This window comes from Esox lucius, chromosome 1 (genome assembly GCF_011004845.1).
Source record: "Esox lucius isolate fEsoLuc1 chromosome 1, fEsoLuc1.pri, whole genome shotgun sequence".
Taxonomy (NCBI): Eukaryota; Metazoa; Chordata; class Actinopteri; order Esociformes; family Esocidae; genus Esox; species Esox lucius.
Window position 1 is genome coordinate 38,544,952 of NC_047569.1, and position 19,660 is coordinate 38,564,611.

Consider the following 19,660-nt stretch of genomic DNA (forward strand, 5'->3'; position numbering starts at 1 on the left):
ACTATACATAGGCAGCATGTTTCCAGTCTGACCGTCATCAACAACTGCTCATTACATAGCCTCACTGGTCCTGTATTTTTGGAGCATATCAGACAAATATCCGGTGCCAGTTTTGGCGCACACCTACAGTATCTCACAAAAGTGAGTACACCCCATTTTTGCAAATATTTGAGTATATATTTTCATGTGACAACACTAAAGAAATGACACTTTGCTACAATGTAAAGTAATGAGTGTACAGCTTGTAAACAGTGTAAATTTGTTGTCCCCTCAAAATAACTCAACGCACAGCCATTAATGTCTAAACCGTTACAGGGTCTCAGGTGTGAATGGGGAGCAGGAGTGTTAGATTTGGTGTTATCACTCTCACACTCCCTCATACTGGTCACTGGAAGTTCAACATGGCACCTCATGGTGAACTCCCTGCCCAAGAGTGATAAGGCAGTGCTGGAAAATAATGGGGGCCACACAAAATATAGGCACTTTGGGCCCAATTTGGACGTTTTCACTTAGGGGTGTACTCACTTTTGTTGCCAGCAGTTTAGACATTAATGACTGTGTGTTGTCTTATTTTGTGGGGACAGCAGATTTACACTGTTATACAAGCTGTACACTCACTACTTTACATTCTACCAAAGTGTCATTTCTTCAGTGTTTTCACATGAAAAGATATAATCAAATATCTGCAGAAATGTGAGGGGTGTACTCACTTTTGTGAGATACTGTATATACATATATAAATACACATACATACATACATACATACATACATACATACACACACAAAATGTAATTCTGTTGTGCTATGGTAAATCATTCCCATGGTACTGGTGTAGCCCAGATCTGGCCTCACAGTGCTAAATGCAGAGGCATTTAAAACCACCCGACCAGCACATTACCGTAAAGAACTGGGCTACCGTTCCCACGGCCTCCATTTCACAGAAGCCAGTTTCCTCGCAGCAGAGCTGAGGTCAGGTTTGTGGTTAGAAATGTGTAAGGTGGGGTAGGGGATTGAGCATACTTTGAAAAAGTACTGTATGAAGGTCTGTAACTACACACACACAGCAGGCATGAGAAGCTGTCATGTTCAGGGACATACTGTACACTTTGAGGGCCCTTTTCATGGTTAACCACACCCTTGACCAACCAGTGACTGGAGTATCACAATCACATCAATCCACAAACACAATCAGTACGTGCTAGGAACCAAACATTGTCAGCTGGACTCCGGCGACTCACTGTTGGTTGAGCTGCCTGCTTATGCAATCACGCTCCTCGCAACAAAAGCCCACCTGAACCTTGAGTTGTCACTCTCTTCCTTCACACACTAGAGGTAGTTTGTCAGTCAGTTCTCATTGTTGCAAGTTCACCAATCTCCCACTGACTACTCCAGTTCCTATGTCTTGCCAGCCTACCTGTGACAGTGGAGGCCAGCCAGCTAGCCAGCACAATAAAATGTGAAAAAGTCCAAGGGGGTGAATACTTTTGAGGCACTGTGCAGTTAACCAGGTTAGGACAGCAAGATACTATTATGGCATCCAGAGTAGCTTAACCAGTTACTACTATTGTAACCAGGGCAGGGCACCTAGATACTACTACAGAATGCAGGGTAGAGTTTCGATATACTGCTGCCTTATCCAGGGTAGGTTAACCAGGTACTACTATAGTATATCAAGGAGAGAAGACTTTTCTTTTCCTCACTTTTCTTCCAATGCTTATATTTTGGACAGAATCTGTCACGTTTAATTCATAAACACAGAATGGTGGTGCAGACTGATCATTTGAAAGTAACATCTGCTGTTTTAATTAGCAATTTTATTGCAAGCAGGAACACCTCTAGTCAGCTGTGAATCTGTTGTGAAGCAGTAGCCTTCTAGCTGATATCAGGCGTTAGCACGGGATGTGTGGAACTGAAGATCAGCATAATCGTCTATCTTCCTAAGTGCTCGAGGGTTGTCAGGGGTCAATTAAATGAGGCTGTGTTTGCTTTTTGGTACACAGAAAAGTGTAGCCTCAGCACACCATCCTGGCCACAATATTCGACTGCCTACTGCTGTCTGACTTTAATCAGTATGTAGAGACAAAGAGAAAGAGAAAGACTGGGAGAGGAGAGGGAGAAATAGAGCAAAAGAGACGGAGACAGAGAGAGAGCAAGAGAGGGAGACAGATAAATGGCTTGTTAGCTTGCTTGGGGTATGGTTAGGAATTCAATTAGGGGAATGATTTCAGCGACTGAGGAGCATTCCTTGCCTGGCTGGAAAAATAAATAATCAAAAACAAATGACAAATCTGCAGCCTTAAAGTCAAAGGGACATCTATGAATGTGGGACTGTAACAAAAGCATGTCGCTCGTATGACATTTGGGTGGACAATATGCGAGCGGGGCCCTGCAGAACGTAGCTTGGTAATGCTCTTTATGCCAGTTGAAATGCTGGTAGGAAGGTCACCGGGTTGAGGAAACAATCTGTGTGTTTGTCCTGAACTTAATTTATCGTGCAAGAGCAGTCACTTTTAATTCATATTGACCTTTACACATCAGCAGTTGTCAAAGCGCTTCTTCAGACACCCAACAAGAGTTGATGCACCGTGGCTAGGAAGAATTCCTTGCCAGGGTTGGAACGTAGGAGGAAACCTGCAGAGGAGCCAGACTAACGGGTGGCCAGTCCTCTCCATGCTTGTATGAAAGGCAATGAGGCATTATATGTAGGCGTGTCCTGAACTACCTTCAGTCTATCCTAGACAAAACATGGGGTCGGTAGACTAAAAGACCAAAACATCAACACTACAACTCTGCTGACAGGTGATGACAGCACAATCTAAGCAAACTGTTCAAAGCCTAGGACTTCACCGGAGTCAAAAGCCTACAAACGCGGTGCGGTTGAAAACCCAGTGAGCTGTTAGAAGAGCAGAGGCGGGTTCTTGACAGGGCAGCACTTTGAAATGACAGCCACAGAAAGTCACCTGGCTGCTCAACCTTTCAGCCTTCAAAACGCTCTCAATTATGCCAACTTCTCTCTGAAGCTGGAGGGATACAGAGCGGAAAGCATTCCTTCTGAGAAAAGCGTTTCAGCCTTCAAAAGGCTTTCAATTATGCCAACTTCTCTCTGAAGCTGGAGGGATACACAGTGGAAAGCATTCCTTCCGAGAACAGTGTTGTTGGTGTTTGGAGGGGGGTAGGGGATTATACACTAACGCAAGCCCTGGTGCCTACTACAACCAACCATGTTTCAAAAGACTTCTCTTCCTACGAACACTCCCTATCTCCTACAATCTTGAAATGTGAGAGGAAAAACATCCCCCCCCCAATCTAATTGCTAGAAGGAAAAAAGGCTAAATGCTCAGTGTGTGCTTGCGTGCGTTTTCTTGCACACGCCATTAATAGCCATCGATCCGTCGGTCCGGCCAGTTTTGAGAGCTCGTCGACTTGACTCCCACCCGGAGGACCTTCACCACTCGGTGGACCGGGCAGTGGACCGGTTTCGACAGCGACACAGCTCCTAATGAACGCATTGCCTGTCGGCCAAAACACTGACACTTAGATCCATGGCCGGTCATTCACAGTGGGGAACTTGTGGGTTTCATGAAGAAGGGAAGGCACTACAGCGAGGCTGTAGCGAGTATGCATCTGTAACACGACCACGAGAGTCAGTTCAACAGTAACCCAGGTCTCCCCTTTACAGCCAAACAGTGAGCAGCCAGAAGCCTCAGTGACTTTTGCACTCATTCTGAATGAAAGGACAGTAAAACCTTAACTCTCAGCCTATTGATTTAAGCTTGTACCAGTGACTAAGAGAAATGAAAGGAAAGAAAGTTTGAGCGTGTATGAAAGGTAGGAAAACAAAGCAGTTGACATTCTGGTTGACACCGACTGGTATTGTTGTGAAGCTGTGATGTAATGGTTGTATTGGGGCACACAGGGCCACATTAACTGCAAGGGGTTAGTGAGCCACCATTCAGTGACTAAAGAACAATGGGTCTGATTATCCAGGAACAGCAGAAGGTCTCCTCCTTCCCTGCCAGGGACACACGCTTCTATTCAGCTTGATATCATTGAATACTTATTCCCCCCCCTCATTTTCCAGTGTTCTGTTTTTCCCTAGTGTTTACATTTTTACACTATAACAAGTTTTCACACCACATCAGTGTCTTTTGAGGTCAGGAAATGCTTTTTAGGGTGTAGTTTCCTTTTAATTCAAGTTGCGCTTCTACTAACAGGGAGCGCCATTTAGCCGTGTAATAGGGTTGGCTGAAGTAATATCCACAAGATCGATGAAAATAATCACAATATACGATTCTGCCAGGCTATTTGAATCCGGCTTACCAGTCTTTCAGCAAAAAACTCCATCTTTCCAATATAAAGTAGAAGTTCCAGAAAAGCAAATCTTAAGTTTTTCCTTCGAAAGTAGAAGCGCCTAATTCTGCCAGCCCATGATTAGAAGGGATGAATGTTGTTGCCCTCACTGGATTCAAACCTGGATCTCCAACATGACAGGCTGTCTTTAACCACTACACCACCAATCTATACAAATGCTGAGTGTCGGTATGGCGTCGGTATACATCATTTGGTCACACATTAGCATCACGCCAAGTTTGATTATTTTGCTAGACACCATTAAGCATTGTGTTAAATTGACAAATATTTCTTATTAAGTTTACTTACACCTTAAATAGCATCTATCAACTGTATGGCTATTGCCACTGTCTGTTTTAACAGCTTATCAGCCATTAATAGGCTTACTAGTATCTAACTTACTACTTGGAATAGTCATAAAAAATTAGCAATTGCTAGCGAGACTGCCAAAGCTTTCCACTGCCAAAGCTATTTAATTTCATGGCACAACAACGTTCATTTTTCTTTCATTCGTGAATGACATTGATAAAATAACTATCAATGTGACGATAACTGATTTTTTTTGTCAGGTCAAAAGACGAGAATCGTGGAAACCCCTCCTTTTTTACTGAGCAAGGGGTTGTGATCTACTGTATATTACCCCAGAAAGCATGCACAAATCCACCAGAAATAGCCGAAAACAATTTTATTTTAGGCTCACTACAACATAACTTCTGAATGTTGTGGACAGTCATTGTTATCCTGAACAAATCCTAATGCATCATTTGCTTTGACTGCAGAGAGGCTCGAACACTGGTCCCCTGTATGGGAGTCTGCATCTCTAACCAATATGCGCTGTGTTTCTGAAGTCTCTTTTTGAAAGTTGATTTATGCCCCTTCAACACTGTTGGAGGCAAGAGAGGCCAGAATATACTTTGATGAACCCAGGGGTTCTTAGAGACTTCTAGGAACATATTTCAGTTGCCTCTTGGGCTGAATTTAGTGTGATCATCTGTTGTTTGTAGATTGCCTGAGGTCTGGATTGCCTGAGGTCTGCCATACATTTCATAAATGAAAGCCTTAAAATTGAGATAATTTTTTTTTGGCTTTGTGTGTGGGGTCTAGATCTAGTGTGTGCAAATGGACAGTCAGTTTCTCTCTTTTATTCCTCTTCAGTTGCAAGATGTTGTGTCATTCATGTGTTCATGTCAGAGACAATTTCAGTTAAGGTGCCTAACAGGGCTGAAATCATCAGGGGAAACAAAGAAATACAGCTGTGAATCGTCAAAAATAAATACCATGTTTTCTGATGATGCTTCCAAGAGGCAACATATATAAATTGATCAGCAAAGGCTGCAAGTATGTTTGCCCAGAGCAGCAAAAAAAAAAAAAGCTGCAACCAATCAGATACGTTGTGAGCCAGTTGACATGCTTGATGATTTCAGCTGACTAATAATTGTCCATTTTAAACCCATATTTTGTCAGCTAATGAAGTGAGTATGACTGAGAACACATTCCCATTTATAAAAAACTAGGGAGTCAGGGTGGGGTTAGGGTTAAAGACATCAGAAGGCATTATACCTGTGTGTAATACACTGAATATTGTTTTTCAACAGGGAAGTTACAAGAATAGCTGGAGTCCATCTTTACCAACAACAAACACACAGAATGCCCCACCCACATTACCAACCTAATCTTCTCTGGAACACTGTGGTCACACTAGAGCTAGGCAAATATGAATAACCTAAAACCACAGGCAGGAAAAAGATAGGGCAGGACAGAGGGCATACAGTGCAAAGCATTTTGCTGACTAGAGAGGTGCTGCTTCATCCTTCAAGGAAAGAAGGAAAGAAAGAAAGAGCAAGACAGAGACTCAACAAAATAAAGACAACGGACATACAGGAAGAATAAACCTTACTGGAAGGTAAATAAAGGTTACTGGAATGCCACCTTGCCCTAAACAAAGAGTACATAGCATTAGAATACCTGACCACAATGACTTACTCAGAATAAAGAAAAATCTTGAGTATGTACAGACTCCGTGAGCATGGCTTTATTGCCTAATTTCACTGCACTTTTAACCCTATGGGACATCAGCTACAGAAAGATATCTATAATTTTGGCACAACCATTTACCCGCCAGTGTGGCAGGCTGCCTCCCCAGATTTACTCACCAAATGGAAAATCTATCCACGTTTGGCACTTGGCGATGTTAATTTCGGACCCTGAATGTGATCTCTTGCCAATCACATGATCAAGTTTTTAGACATTGTTACAGCCATGTACATAGCTAACTATATAACATTTTACATGTCCTTTCTGAGTGATTGTTTCACATTTGTTAATTATTTTTATTTTCACATGAAGCGTCATAGAGAAACAGAGGGAGTGAGAAAGAGACATATAGAGAAAGGGAGCCAGTGAAAGAGGGAAAGAAGGTCTGAGGGCTGGCACGGAGGCTGGAGGGCTTTGAGATCAGAGGTACAAGGTGGGTTCACAGCTAGCCTAACTGCAGTGGCTCACCACATCTCTGGTAATCACTACTGTCTAAAGCCCTTCTCCATTCCGCCCCTAGGATACCCACGAGACCAGACCACAAACGGCTCACAGCATACACTGATTGTATGTGTGGATGTGATTTGGTTACCCCGGCCACTAGCTGGTCAGGGGTGTGGTTAAACATTAAGAGGTCCTCAAAGCTCACAGCAAGTGCCTGAACATGAAGACTCCCAATGCCTGCTGTGTTTCGTTATAGGGCTACATACATTCCATTTTACAAACTATTCAACCTAGTCCCCTACCTACATTTATTAACAGATTTCTGAGATCTGTGCCAATGAATGTTGACTCAACTGACCCAGATTATTTTTTTGGCCCACTGTGCTACTCCCTTCCGTTCGTTTTCTTTACTTGTTGGAAGCGGGGGTAAAAATAAACCGGAAAACATTGACCTGCCACTACCTCTTAATGCAATGAAGCTGTTCCGTGGGACAAGCATTCAAATATGACCCGTCACTCATGTTAGGTACAGCGAGACAACGTCCGGGTTAAACCTACAAAACAATGATTATCATTCACACGGCGTCTACCGGGACCGGCCAACGTGTCAGGGTGACCGGGCCCGCTGGTTTCCCTCTGTTCACCGGCACGGTGTTTAGGTGAACTCACCGCAGCATCGCACACCTGTACAGCATTTAAGCTGGCACCTGATACACAATACGCATCTCTTAACCATATCAGTACGCACATGCTCCTCACAATAAGACTAGCGGCCTTTTGTGCAGCCACATCAATGACAGCAAAGTGGTTGAGTGTGATATCATCACTTAGCCTCATCAGCAAACGGCACAAAGCCTGGCCGTTCTGTGATACTGACAACGGGGAGAATATTCTGGGGACCTAACGTGTTTCAACGTTCCAGGTACTTTCCTTAAATGGCCAGTGCAGTCAAAATTGAATATTTTTCTTCTTGTCAACATTCGCACTCAACAAGGTCACAATAACACTTCATCTATGAATATGGTGTTAGCGCCAGTTGTAAGAGCGGTATAAAACTACAGACACCACGGGTGCCTTAAATTTCCTGGATTTCCAGAAGTTCTGGTTTGTCGGATTCCGGGAATACTCCAATCTGGTTTACAGGATAAACTGTGAATTAATTTTGACAAGGTTACCAGATATTTCCAACCCTAAACATATGATTCAAAACAGCGCAGGTAACAGAAAACAAGTGTGGGCTAACTTCTGTTGTGCAACAAACACCCGCACCTCCTGATACTTGCACGCAATTTAACCGCAAGTGGCCTGAATTCCAACAACCTCACTCATACACAATTCAAATGTAACCAGAACACCTCAGACTCCACCAGAACCTTATCTCACTGCTAACTCCTGCCACATTACACAAAGCAGTCCTGTGACCACCAGGTAGACATACCATGGTTGACTTCATGGGCTTGGAGTCCCTAATAGCCCGTGATCAAGTGGCATAGGAATTAGAGGAACGCTTGGCTGTTTCTGATGTCACCCTGTCGACTACAGCACAGTGTTGAAGGAGGAAAGGAGGAACTAGCTGATTAGCAACAGTCCCTCAGAAGGACCCATTGAACCATTTCAGTGGAAATATAGACGGCTTAGGGGTCAGGAATGATTGTTTAATTTACGTAACAGAGAACGGAGCAAAAACAATGTACATCGTAGATCAAACACTTAGAAAATCATGCATTTGCTAATGTAAACGAACGATAACCCTTTGAACAAGACTAGTTCACAATTTTCATAGTTTTCCATTTCGCTGAAGATCAGAGCATATGAAAAGTTGAGACAGAATACGTTCATACAGTTTAACGTTTTAAATATGTACACAGAATTAAGGTTCAAAGATACACCCAAAAAGAATCAGTGTCACCTTGAGTTTGAAAGACGTTTTTGGTTACAGAACGAAGTGGATCAACATCGGCGTAATAACACAATAATTATGAAGGTGACACATTCATTGTGATCTATTCTGAATAGGTAAACCAAGAACAAATGTATATACGCATTAATTTCTAATATAGACAGTTTATAGTCATTAGACACCAAATTTGAAGTGCTCCTATTATCATTACATTGGAGCTCTTGGGTCTTTTCGATGGGAATGCTCTGAGGGCAACAGGCCTAAATTCAAATGTGGTAACACAGCGACAGAACTCAATATGTAACACATTTAGCGAATGAATCCTGTCAGGCAAAGTTCAGCTACGGGGACCAAAGTACAACATGTATCAGGTATTAGATATTTTCAGTGTTTTGTCTTGCGTAACCGACAGATGCATAATGCAGAACTGTAACAAACTGATTCAACATCGGATCCAAAACACGCTGCATCTATACAGACTCACTCCTACAATAAAACGTGCTAATTGTCCGAACCCTAGGCCCATTTATACAATAACAAAAATAATAATCGATATCATGACTTGGAAGCCAGCACAGCGTTAACATCAAATAATAAATGTCAACTTTCTTTAGATCTTCTGATTGGCTTATACTTTGAAAACGATCACTTATAATAAACCAGACGCAGATGGGTTATGCAGTGTTCATTTAGCAGACTATTTTATTATAGTAATACTTAGATCAAGCTCTCTCTTCACAGCAGTGTCTGACCGTATTACTAATAGACAAAAAATGAACATACAGTAGCTTAAGTCCAGAGTGACCTTTTCAACAAAAGCATAGCTGTATATTTGACAGCGTGGTTCACATAGCGTTCGGGATCAATGTTTTGATTCCAGACAGTTTGTACTGCAACACTTGACAGTGACACTGACAGCTAGCATATTGTTTACTAGCTAGCAACAGTACAATTTCAGCGCTATCGTAACGACATAACTCAGACAGAAGCACCGCGATGCCGCAGTCTATAAAGCCATAATACGAAAAGGTAAGACCAGCGGTTTTCGCATGGCACGGTGTCATTGGTTGCAGTTGACTGGACCGCAAAGACTCCACCGCTGGCTAGCTATACTGTACTGCAGCTAACAGAGCGCTAACCAGAAAACATCTACTAGTAAATGCTTACCTCTTTTCACGGCCTCGTCATACGAAAGGAAGCCTATCCTTGACTCCTTGGCACCCATGTTGCCCTCATTTCACTACGATGTGAGAAAATAAATTCTGAGTGTATGACCGGCGTCTGTTGACTTGTCTGTTTATTGTGAAATCCGTTACCAGCAATGTGCCTTGACAGTGTAATGAACGAATGACGCCTCTACATGCCAACGCCTCCATGCTTGCCTTGGTCACATGATCAGATTTCCGACCATCGGTCACCTGATTGGTTGGCATGTAACGGTTTTGCACATGCATATGAAAGCTTGAGGTAAACAAAACAAGGTCAGTTTGTTACAGTTACGGGGAACATAATCTCTGTGCGGGGTTTTTTGTTGCCAAAAATCGTCTAACACAATGCGGTCGGTCGTACTTAAGGATACATTTCAAAGTTACCATTATTTTAAACTGGCAAAGTTGTCCTTTGTGCTGGCTCCCCCCTGTGGATTACATTAAATGGTTTCACATAAAGTTTATAGCTAAAACAAAAGATCCCAGACATTTTCCATATGCAGAAAATATATTTTTTCTCAAATGCTTTGCACACATTTCTTTATGTCCCTGTTAGTGAGCTTCTTAATTTGAGCATACAGTGTCTAAATAAATCCTAAATAAAAATCCTGATCGAGAGGATCAAAACAGCAACATATCAACAGTCAATCCAGACTGACTGACAATGTAATACATTCTTATGTTGTATGATGAACAGTAGATAAGTCATTCAGTAGTTGTCTGATGATATTTTGACACTCACAAACACAGCTAAAGCTTGCATATGCATTGTGGATACACCTTTTTTTGCAATACCTTATTCTTTATTATGCTACTTCATTAAACTATTGTCTGTGACTGTATGTGCTTAAGGATGTAGTCAGGGACTGTTGCAATTAACAAAATAATTTTGTTAATTATTTAGTTTTCTAAGTCCCCTTTTGAGCTCGATTTGTAATTCGTTATTTTTATGTCCATAATCTATAACTAGAATCACAATCATACTTGAAAGCGAGTGGATTTGATCACATGGGGCACAAATTGGCACATGTCATTGTACACAATTTTCAGGGATATTTTTCAGCTCTACAGCGCCACTTCTGCAAACAGTGGTATAAGACTGCATCTTCAGGATGAATATGAGATGTATATTTTGCACAGATCAGCAATAATTAATAATATTAACGAAACAAGACACATACCAGGCGAAAAAACCCAACTACCTACAATCCATGTGAAACAGCACAGAAGTACTGTTACTCTAATCACTCTCGCAGGTCATATTCAACCCAAAGTCTACTGTTGAATCAGCATCCAGGTCCTCCATGTTTTTTACATGCAGCACAGACGCTGCATGTTTGTCCTCTCTGTCCCTCACTTGACTCTGCATGCCCCTCGGCAAACTCCATTTCAGCTCAGGATAGGGGTCCGACTTGCCCATCTTCTGCAATTCTGGAAAAACTTGAGGCATTTCTCATCCCAGGATTCGCCCCTTTGTGTCAGTTTGATGGTCGTGCTCTTCATGGACACAGACACCAAGACTGGACAGCCTGTTAAAGCATCTCTTTTTGGCCCTACCACGATGCAAGAGAAGCGCGTTGCAAAACATCGACGTGCACATGCATTTTGAGCATGCCCCTTAGAAGGGTGGCCCCGCCCATGGCCACTGTGAACTGGGTCTTCCTGTCTGTGTGTTTACTCCATGTTCCTATAGCGCCAGCAGCCACAGTATTTGCTAGCACCCAGCCGACTGTCTCCACGCATTCAAAACTTTATTCCAGTTAAGGGCTTCCAGTGCAGAGGGACTGATGTGTCGTAGTATTGAGTCCACCTTTGTACCGGTCAACCTATTGCACTCCCAAGACACAATATTCAGTACTTGCTTTGTCATGATTTCTGACAAACCTGGAATTTGCATTAAATGCTTTGGTATTGCTTGGGGCTGATTATTTTGAAGGCAAATACCGATTCTTTCCAAAGGGCCTCTTAGTATCCGTGACTTTATACCCGAAGCAGTTGTAACGGAAATCTGCAATAGAAGGGAAATTCTGTTTTATTATCTGACAATCATAAGGCACTCTAAAATACAAGTCAGGACATATTGTGAATACGCAAAATAAAAAGGGCTTAAAACAATTATTCTATTGTAAAAAATAAATAAAAAATAAATAAAAAACGATGAATAAAATATATTGGCTACACAAACATCCTTCATTAAGATCAACAAAAAAATGGGAGGATTCATACTGGCATAGAAAAAACAAACGTTGGCAGCATGGTATTATAGTAGGCTACTGATAAAGTCAGTTGCTGTAGACATTGTTAAAAAAGTGATCACTTACTTTTACTATACTGCTGTGATGGCTTTCGTTCTTCTCAACTTCAGCTGACTCGTCTGCTGGTTCGTGTGGTAGTTCAATTCCTTGGTCTGTAACACCTGATGATGCCCCAAATACAGGCGCTTGTAGCGGTTTGATTTCTTGGTCACCTACAGCCAATGAAGCCCCAAATACAGGTGCTTGTAGCGGTTGTATTTCTTGGTCACCCATAGCCCATGAAGCACCAAAAACAAGTGCTATGGGTCGAATGTCTTTCAATGCCGAATGGGTATCTGTTGCTTTGTTAACTTTAGAAATAGTTATTTCCCTCACAAAACACCCAATCCTTTCCACGTCATGGGCACTTTTATATTTCAGAAAAATATTGCGACAGGAGCTACAGACAGATTTTGAAAACTCATCACACATCTTGATCGGACCAATAATTGCTTCCAAAGCCACGGTGTAGTCAGGTCTCATCGAAACACGATTTACATTGCAATAAGTTGTCTGTTTTTCTTACTGCTGTACGGTTTAAAACAAACACGACAAATATCAACATATTTCCCGGCCATATTGTGTAACAACCAGACAGAAGGGAGAATAAAGTTAAGTGTTTGAACAAAACAAATGTGGAGAATGGATTTGTTTACTCCGCACAGTGCATTTCAATTGAAAGTTTCCGTCGCATAAACCGTGACGAATCCCGTCTTTTATTGGGCCAGGCATAGAGAGGCATAGAGTAGGATAGAGAACGCCTACCTGGGAATTTTCTATTACCGCGTCTGTGAATGGCAGGGATTCCCCAATTTTTAAGTTGATTAAGAACCAATTATTGACAGCAGCGACGTGGGGGAAATGTTATAACGGGGGAGAGAGGAGCAATTAAGGGTATACTCTCCTGACCCCCGTCCTCCTTTAATTCTACACCCCTGCGGTAGATACAACCAGCAACCTCAGCTATTTGATCATGGCTTATTATTGGGACGCCTCCATCGTTGGAAGGGGACATTGGAAGATCAAATAAGCCACGCCCTGGATCTTTTCCAGTCCCTTCAATTTTGGACACTGCTGTAAATAGCGGAGGCGCCTGCCAACGCTCAAATGGAAAGACCGGAGGGAACGGGTTAATTTCATCCTCCGATCGTCTTGGCCTGGGAAGGAAGGTGGCTGCTGATTTAACATATTTTTTAACACTGCGTAGGGCGTGTACATTTAGTACCGCCCCTCGTCTAGAACAACCAAGCAAAAAAGGCCAATGGAATCGAACCATCCGGCACGCGTTACCAGAAACCACTCTGTCATCGAGACAGCCGACCCAGAGACTTGTACCCGAAATTGCAGCGAGGATATGCCACGCTGCAATTGTGCGAAGCGGTGCTCAAGTGAATTGCAGATGAGACGAGCGGGAAATACTTTTGTCTGCTTACTGCCCTGGCTCCGTCCAGAAAACATTTCACAGTGAGATGTCTCCTGGGCCACCCCTTCACGCAATCGAGCCCTGGCTGGCACGACAAGTAGCCTAATGAAAAAGAGGTGTAGCCAAGTGTTGTGGTTTGAAGTTGTCTGTCTTGGTTTCTGTAATGTTTCTGACGTGAGCACAGCAGTAGCCTACACCTCTTTACTCTTCAGTGCTGGCCAGTTCGCACGCTTGCATGCTTTCTTTCAGTGTATTTATCTACATTACAGTTCATATACCTTTATCATTTTGTGGTATCTTTCCGCTAATACAATATGGGTATTCTTCGTGTACTAGAGATTATATTTTTCTTTTATTTTGCTTCTCACATTCCTATTACATTATTAATTGATCTTCAAGCATTGCTTCCCACACAGGTGTACCCAGAACAGGTAAATGTGTTTTTATGTGTTTTATTTACTTTAATTTACTTTGTGTGGTAGCAAATGTGGATGGATTGTGGATGAAGATACAATATCACGTTCCTCACCATCACTTATGTTGTGTTTGGAAGTCAGTTTACAGTTTAGTCATTTAGCAGATGCTCTTATCCTGAGCGTTTTTTATGAGAAACCCCTGTTTACACCCCCATTTACATATTTTTATTAAAAATGTAGTATTTACCATGTTATTTTTATTTTATTTGTCTACAGCTAAAATATCTTTTGCGATGGTATGGGTCTGAGTTTAGAGATCCCATGATGTTGGACCCGCCCGCCTGGTTCAAATCTTTCATCCTCTGCGAGGCCCTGTTGCAAACCCCTTTCTTTCCCGTTGCGGCTTACGCCTTCCTCAAAGGTCAGATGACACGGCACGCTAATTTATATAGCGCACAACATTTGACCAGAAGCACAGTTAAAAAGTAATGCACTTATATAAGATGCTATAAGGAATAGTTTATGGTTATGGGCTAGAAAGCTAATATATGGTACTGTATTAGCGGGAGTTACAACATTAAACCTAAGATGCAAGAAGACCTTTGCTTTGGACTGTAATTAAGTCATTTGTAACTCAAGTACGACCTCTAGTGGAGGCCTGTCCTCAAACACCCATTCCTCCCTGCATGAAGCCCAGTAAGCGCCCTATTGATTTTGTTTTTTTAGTGCACCACATTGGATCTTAGCGTGCCATTTACATAAGATGTCATAGATCAGGCATTGTCGTGACAAGGGGTATTAAGAATGTTGTAATAGAACCAGCCAATCAGCTTGTCTATTTTGTGAACTCGTCTCTTACAGGAGGCTGCAGGTGGATCAGGATCCCAGCCGTTGTGTATTCCACCCACGTTGCCACCACCCTGGTCCCCATCCTGGCCCACATCCTCTACCATCCCTTCCCCACTGAGCCACACCCTGGTCCCCAGACCCAGAAGGAGCGATGGACCCTGGTGGCCATCTATGCTCCGTACCTCCTGGTTCCCGTGATGCTGCTGTTGACCATGCTCTTCAGTCCAGCGTACAGCCCCGGTGCACAGGGAGGGAAAGGTCCGGCGAAGTCGAAGAAGATTAAATAAGACTATGTAAAACCTGGGAGCCGCTGGGTTTGTGCCGTCGAGCCAACTTGACGAGCCAAACATGAAGGGCTTGATAACTTGAACATACAGTGGATGTATGTGATGTAAAAGAATGAGACAATGTTAAATCATGTCCACTTTTAATGAGACCTATAATGTGAATAATTCAATTGAAAAACTAATTGAAAACTTTTGAGGGGGAAAAATAAAAACTTACTATAACCTGGTTGCACAAGTGTGCACACCCTCTTATAACTGGGGATGTGGTTTTGTTCAGAATTAACCCATCATATTCAAAATCATCTTAAATAGAAGTCCTTACACACCTGCCATCATTTAAAGTGACTCTGATTAATCACAAATAAAGTTCAGCTGTTGTAGTAAGATATTCCAGAATTTATTTTGTTGCATCTCAGAGCAAAAGCCATGGTCCGCAGAGAGCTTCCAAAGCATCAGAGGGATCTCATAGTTAAAAGATATCAGTCAGGAGAAGGGTACAAAATAATTTCTAAAGCATTAGACGCACCATAGAACACAGTGAAGACAGTCATCATCAAATGGAGAAAAGATGGTACAACAGAGACATTACCAAGAACTGGACATCCCTCCAAAATTGATGAAGAAACAAGAAGAAAACTGGTCAGGGAGGCTTCCAAGAGGCCTACAGCAAATTTAAAGGAACTGCAGGAATTTCTGGTACTGGCTGTGTGCTACATGTGAAAACAATCTCCCGTATTATTCATATGAACGGGCTATGGGGTAGGGTGGCAAGACTGAAGCCTTTTCTTACAAAGAAAAACATCCAAGCCCGGCTGAAGTTTGCAAAAACAAACATCAAGTCCCCCTAAAGCAAGTGAGAAAATGTGTTATGGTCTGATGAAACCAAGGTTGAACTTTCTGGCCATAATTCCAAAAGGTATGTTTGGCACAAAAACAACACTGCACATCACCCAAAGAACACCATACCCACAGTGAAGCATGGTGGTGGCAGCATCATGCTTTGGGGGTGTTTTTCTTCAGCTGGAACTGGGGCCTTAGGGTGGAGGGAATTATGAACAGTTTCAAATACCAGGCAATTTTGGCATAAAACCTTCAGGCATCCATTAGAAAGATGAAGAGGAAGTTCACCTTTCAGCACGACAACGACCCAAAGCCCACATCCAAATCCACAAAAGCATGGCTTCACCAGAAGAAGATTAACTTTTGGAATGGCCCTGCCAGAGCCCAGACCTGAATCCAATTGAACATCTGTGGGGTGATCTGAAGAGGGCTGTGCACAGATGTCCTCACAATCTGATGTCCTCGCGCTTTTGCAAAGAAGAGTGGGCAAATATTGCCTCATCAAGATGTGCCATGCTAATAGACTCCTACCCAAAATCAAATAAAAAAAAAAATCTTTGTCTCATTCTTTTACATCACAAGAACCTGTCATTTTAACAGGGGTGTGTAGACTTTTTATATCCACTGTATTGCCAGGCTCAGGTTATAACCAACCTGTACGTCTGAATCTCAAAATGTGACCTGGCTGTTTGTCATCAGTAATTCTAAGTAAAGTCAATATCATGCTTATGTTAAAGGGGAATAACGATGAATACCTAAGATATTCATGAATTGCCACTTTCAATCCCAATCATAATCCCCTAATGTCAACTCAACATGGAACCACCTGAGGTTAATTAACTTCACATCCCCACAGAGTTGCACAGGTGTGTTGTAAAAGGGAATTTAACTACAGTAGGCAGCACCTTGTTAGTGCATACCAGGTGTTCTTAATTGTCCCATAGAGTCACTTCCCAGTGTTATCCATTTAGAACTTCACAACACCGTTACAACTGTGCAGTGTGCTCCAAGAAGCCTCCCAGTGGCCGGGAATACGTTAATTAAACCTAAATTGGTTGAGCGTCTCACAGGTACATTTCTTCGACCATGATGTAAAAACCAAATAGTATTGCTAAGCCGTTGCAGAGAAGTAAAACTGAGGCAATTTAAAGTCAGAGAGGTCCATAGCGCCTCAGACCTGACTGCGAGAAACTTGAGGCAATCTCTCTGTTGTGTAGACACCATCGTTTTTTAATGGTTATGTAGACATGTCGTTTCTTAATGGTTAATCCGACATAAAGCCTTAAACATGTAATCTGGGACTTTTTTCGATTAACTTAATTATTTTTTAAACCTCACATTGTGGTCTTGTTGGGTAATAAGTTCTTTATTTGTGCATAGTCTATAAGTAGAATCACTATCATACCTCAGTTAGCCATGAAATTCCAAGTTGGAAAACAAGTGGTTTTGATGACAAATAGGCACACAGTATGACATAATGCACAATTTTCAAGTGCCCGTTTGGGCTCAACAGCACCACTTCTGCAACCACTGGCCAGAAATCGCAGATTGCATTTTTACATTAAAGTTGCACTCTTTCTGACATGCACTCCATCAGGGATGAAATCAGTCCTCAAGATGGAGTGGTTTTCAAAAGCCAGCGTATTATCGTCCCAGATAACCAGAGTACGCACAGGGGGATTACTTTGGAGAATCTAAAATATTTATATATTTTGATTTGTTCAACATTTTTTTGGTTACTGCATGATTTAGTATAATTTCATAGTTTTGATGTCTTCACTATTATTCTACAATTTGGAAAATTGTAAAAATAAAGAAATCCCCTTGAATGTGTCCAAACCTTTACAGGTTCAGTACATAAGTATACAGAACCCTTGTAAGGACACCCCAGATTGAGCTCAGGATGCGTTCTGTTTCAGATGTCAGAACTTGATCGGAGTCCCCCTGCAGCAAATATAATTGATTTTACATGATTCATAAAGGCATACAACTGTATATATAGTCTTGCACTTCACAGTGATTGTCAGAGCAAAAACCAAGCCCAAATACCAACTTTGTGTAGACCTCTGAGATTTGGAAAAGGTTATATAAAATGTTAAAACAGTGAATGTTTTAAGGAGCAGACTGAAAGACTGAAACCACTCCTGAGTAAAAAGCATATGACATGCCACCTGAAGGACTAAGAGCATGAGGAAAAACATTCTGGGGTTTGATGAGACTAAATTTGAACCTTTTGGCCTAAATGCCAAGCTACATGTCTGGCAAAACATGTTACTGCTCTTTACCTGGTTAATACCATCCTTATAGTGAAGCATGCTAGTGGGAGCCTCATGCTATGGGGATGTTTCTCAGCGGCTGGGACTGGGAGACTTGTCAGGATTAAGTGAAGGATGAATTATATCCTGATATGGATCAAAATACAGTTTGAGGTCCTGTGAGCATTGGATAAGGTTTTCCCCTTAAGAAAACCTGATCCAAAGCACACATGACCTCAAACTGTGGCAAATATTGATCTCTCAGCATGACAACAACCCAAGGCACACATTCAAGACAATGCTGGAGTGGCTTTGTAACAAGTCTGTTAATGTCTTTGAGCCAAACCCTGGACATTTACCCAATTGAACATCTGGGGAAGGTACTTCACTGATGTTCCTTATCCAGTCTGACAGAGCTTCAGATGATTGACACAAAATAATTTGCCCAAACTGCCCAAATCCTTAATATACAATCGCAACTTTCAAATCCAATTAGATGAGTGCTTTAGACTGAATAGCATTCCTGCTTTCCAGGTGATATAATTTTAGTTACGGCTTGCACCAGAACAAAACAACGGAGGCACCCAAATCTGGTTTGCTTTCTAGATTATATTCAATTTACTAACAGCACAGAACATTTTTGAGGATCCAAGTTTCTAGTCCTGACTTTTGGTCCCTCTATACCTCTTCGCGTCTTTTCAACATTGGTTGAGGAGTTCCTTAGCAGCAATTGGGTGCAAGGGTCAAAGTGTTGGCCTATCAGGTCTATTGGCTGACATTAGTGAAGTTACATGTACAGGTGGCAATGTGCACTGTTTCTTTTCCTCATGTCCAACCACATAGAAAGGCTAGTCAGACAAGGCAGTGATCAAGAGAAATCCATCTATGAGTTCCAGAGAAGCTGTGTCTGAAATCCCTGAAACAGCCAAAATCACAAGTCAAGGTTGAATAAAGTACGTACAGGTACACCTCCTGAACAGGACGCTATTCTAAGGACCAATCTACCGCCAAGCTAGGTCTTTAATTGATGCTGTGTGCCAAGAAAATCTTTGTTCTTACTGTTTATATGCATGTATGCATATAGGTGTAAAAAAAATCTTTGTTAAATCAGTAAAAACTCAGTGGCTAATTGGACCTGTGGTGATGTCACATTGTCCTCTGTGTCCAGTCTAACCTTCCTGGTGCCTCCTGGGTAATGTAGTGTGTAACTAACTAGTGTTGACTTAACAGTAGAGCACCAGTAATCCTCTGAGGTTTGTTAAAGCACCAATTACACAACAAGAATAACAATGACCTTGTAAACATGCTGATGACCATCACTGTGGATTAGGGCAGTGTTTCCCAAAGGGGTGCACAATT

General features: G+C 42.0%; 2 protein-coding genes across 3 annotated transcripts in view; one reads left to right on the forward strand and one right to left on the reverse strand.

Moving 5' to 3' along the window:
• usp32 (ubiquitin specific peptidase 32) overlaps positions 1–12,966 on the reverse strand; it is a 57,648-nt gene extending 44,682 nt beyond the window's left edge. For both annotated transcript variants that reach the window (XM_029121635.2, XM_029121628.2), the window contains exons 1-2: positions 12,259–12,966; positions 9,897–11,945 (exon numbers count right to left, since the gene is read on the reverse strand). In XM_029121635.2, coding sequence (XP_028977468.2) covers positions 9,897–9,954 — 58 coding nt within the window. In that variant the 5' untranslated portion in view covers positions 9,955–11,945; positions 12,259–12,966. The remainder of the gene's footprint in view (positions 1–9,896; positions 11,946–12,258) is intronic.
• An 80-nt stretch (positions 12,967–13,046) lies between these two features.
• tmem97 (transmembrane protein 97) lies at positions 13,047–15,674 on the forward strand. The gene is made up of 3 exons (XM_010898911.4): positions 13,047–14,085; positions 14,347–14,491; positions 14,932–15,674. The coding sequence occupies exons 1-3, from the start codon at positions 13,969–13,971 to the stop codon at positions 15,204–15,206; spliced, it is 537 nt and encodes a 178-aa protein (XP_010897213.2). The 5' UTR covers positions 13,047–13,968; the 3' UTR covers positions 15,207–15,674.
• Positions 15,675–19,660: the final 3,986 nt, after the last annotated feature.

Coding starts and splice junctions, on each gene's coding strand:
- tmem97 (XM_010898911.4), top strand. CDS start 13,969: ATGGGTATTCTTCGTGTACTAGAGATTATATTTTTCTTTTATTTTGCT. Junction 14,086..14,346: donor CACAGGTGTACCCAGAACAG/GTAAATGTGTTT, acceptor ATTTGTCTACAG/CTAAAATATCTTTTGCGATG. Junction 14,492..14,931: donor GGCTTACGCCTTCCTCAAAG/GTCAGATGACAC, acceptor CGTCTCTTACAG/GAGGCTGCAGGTGGATCAGG.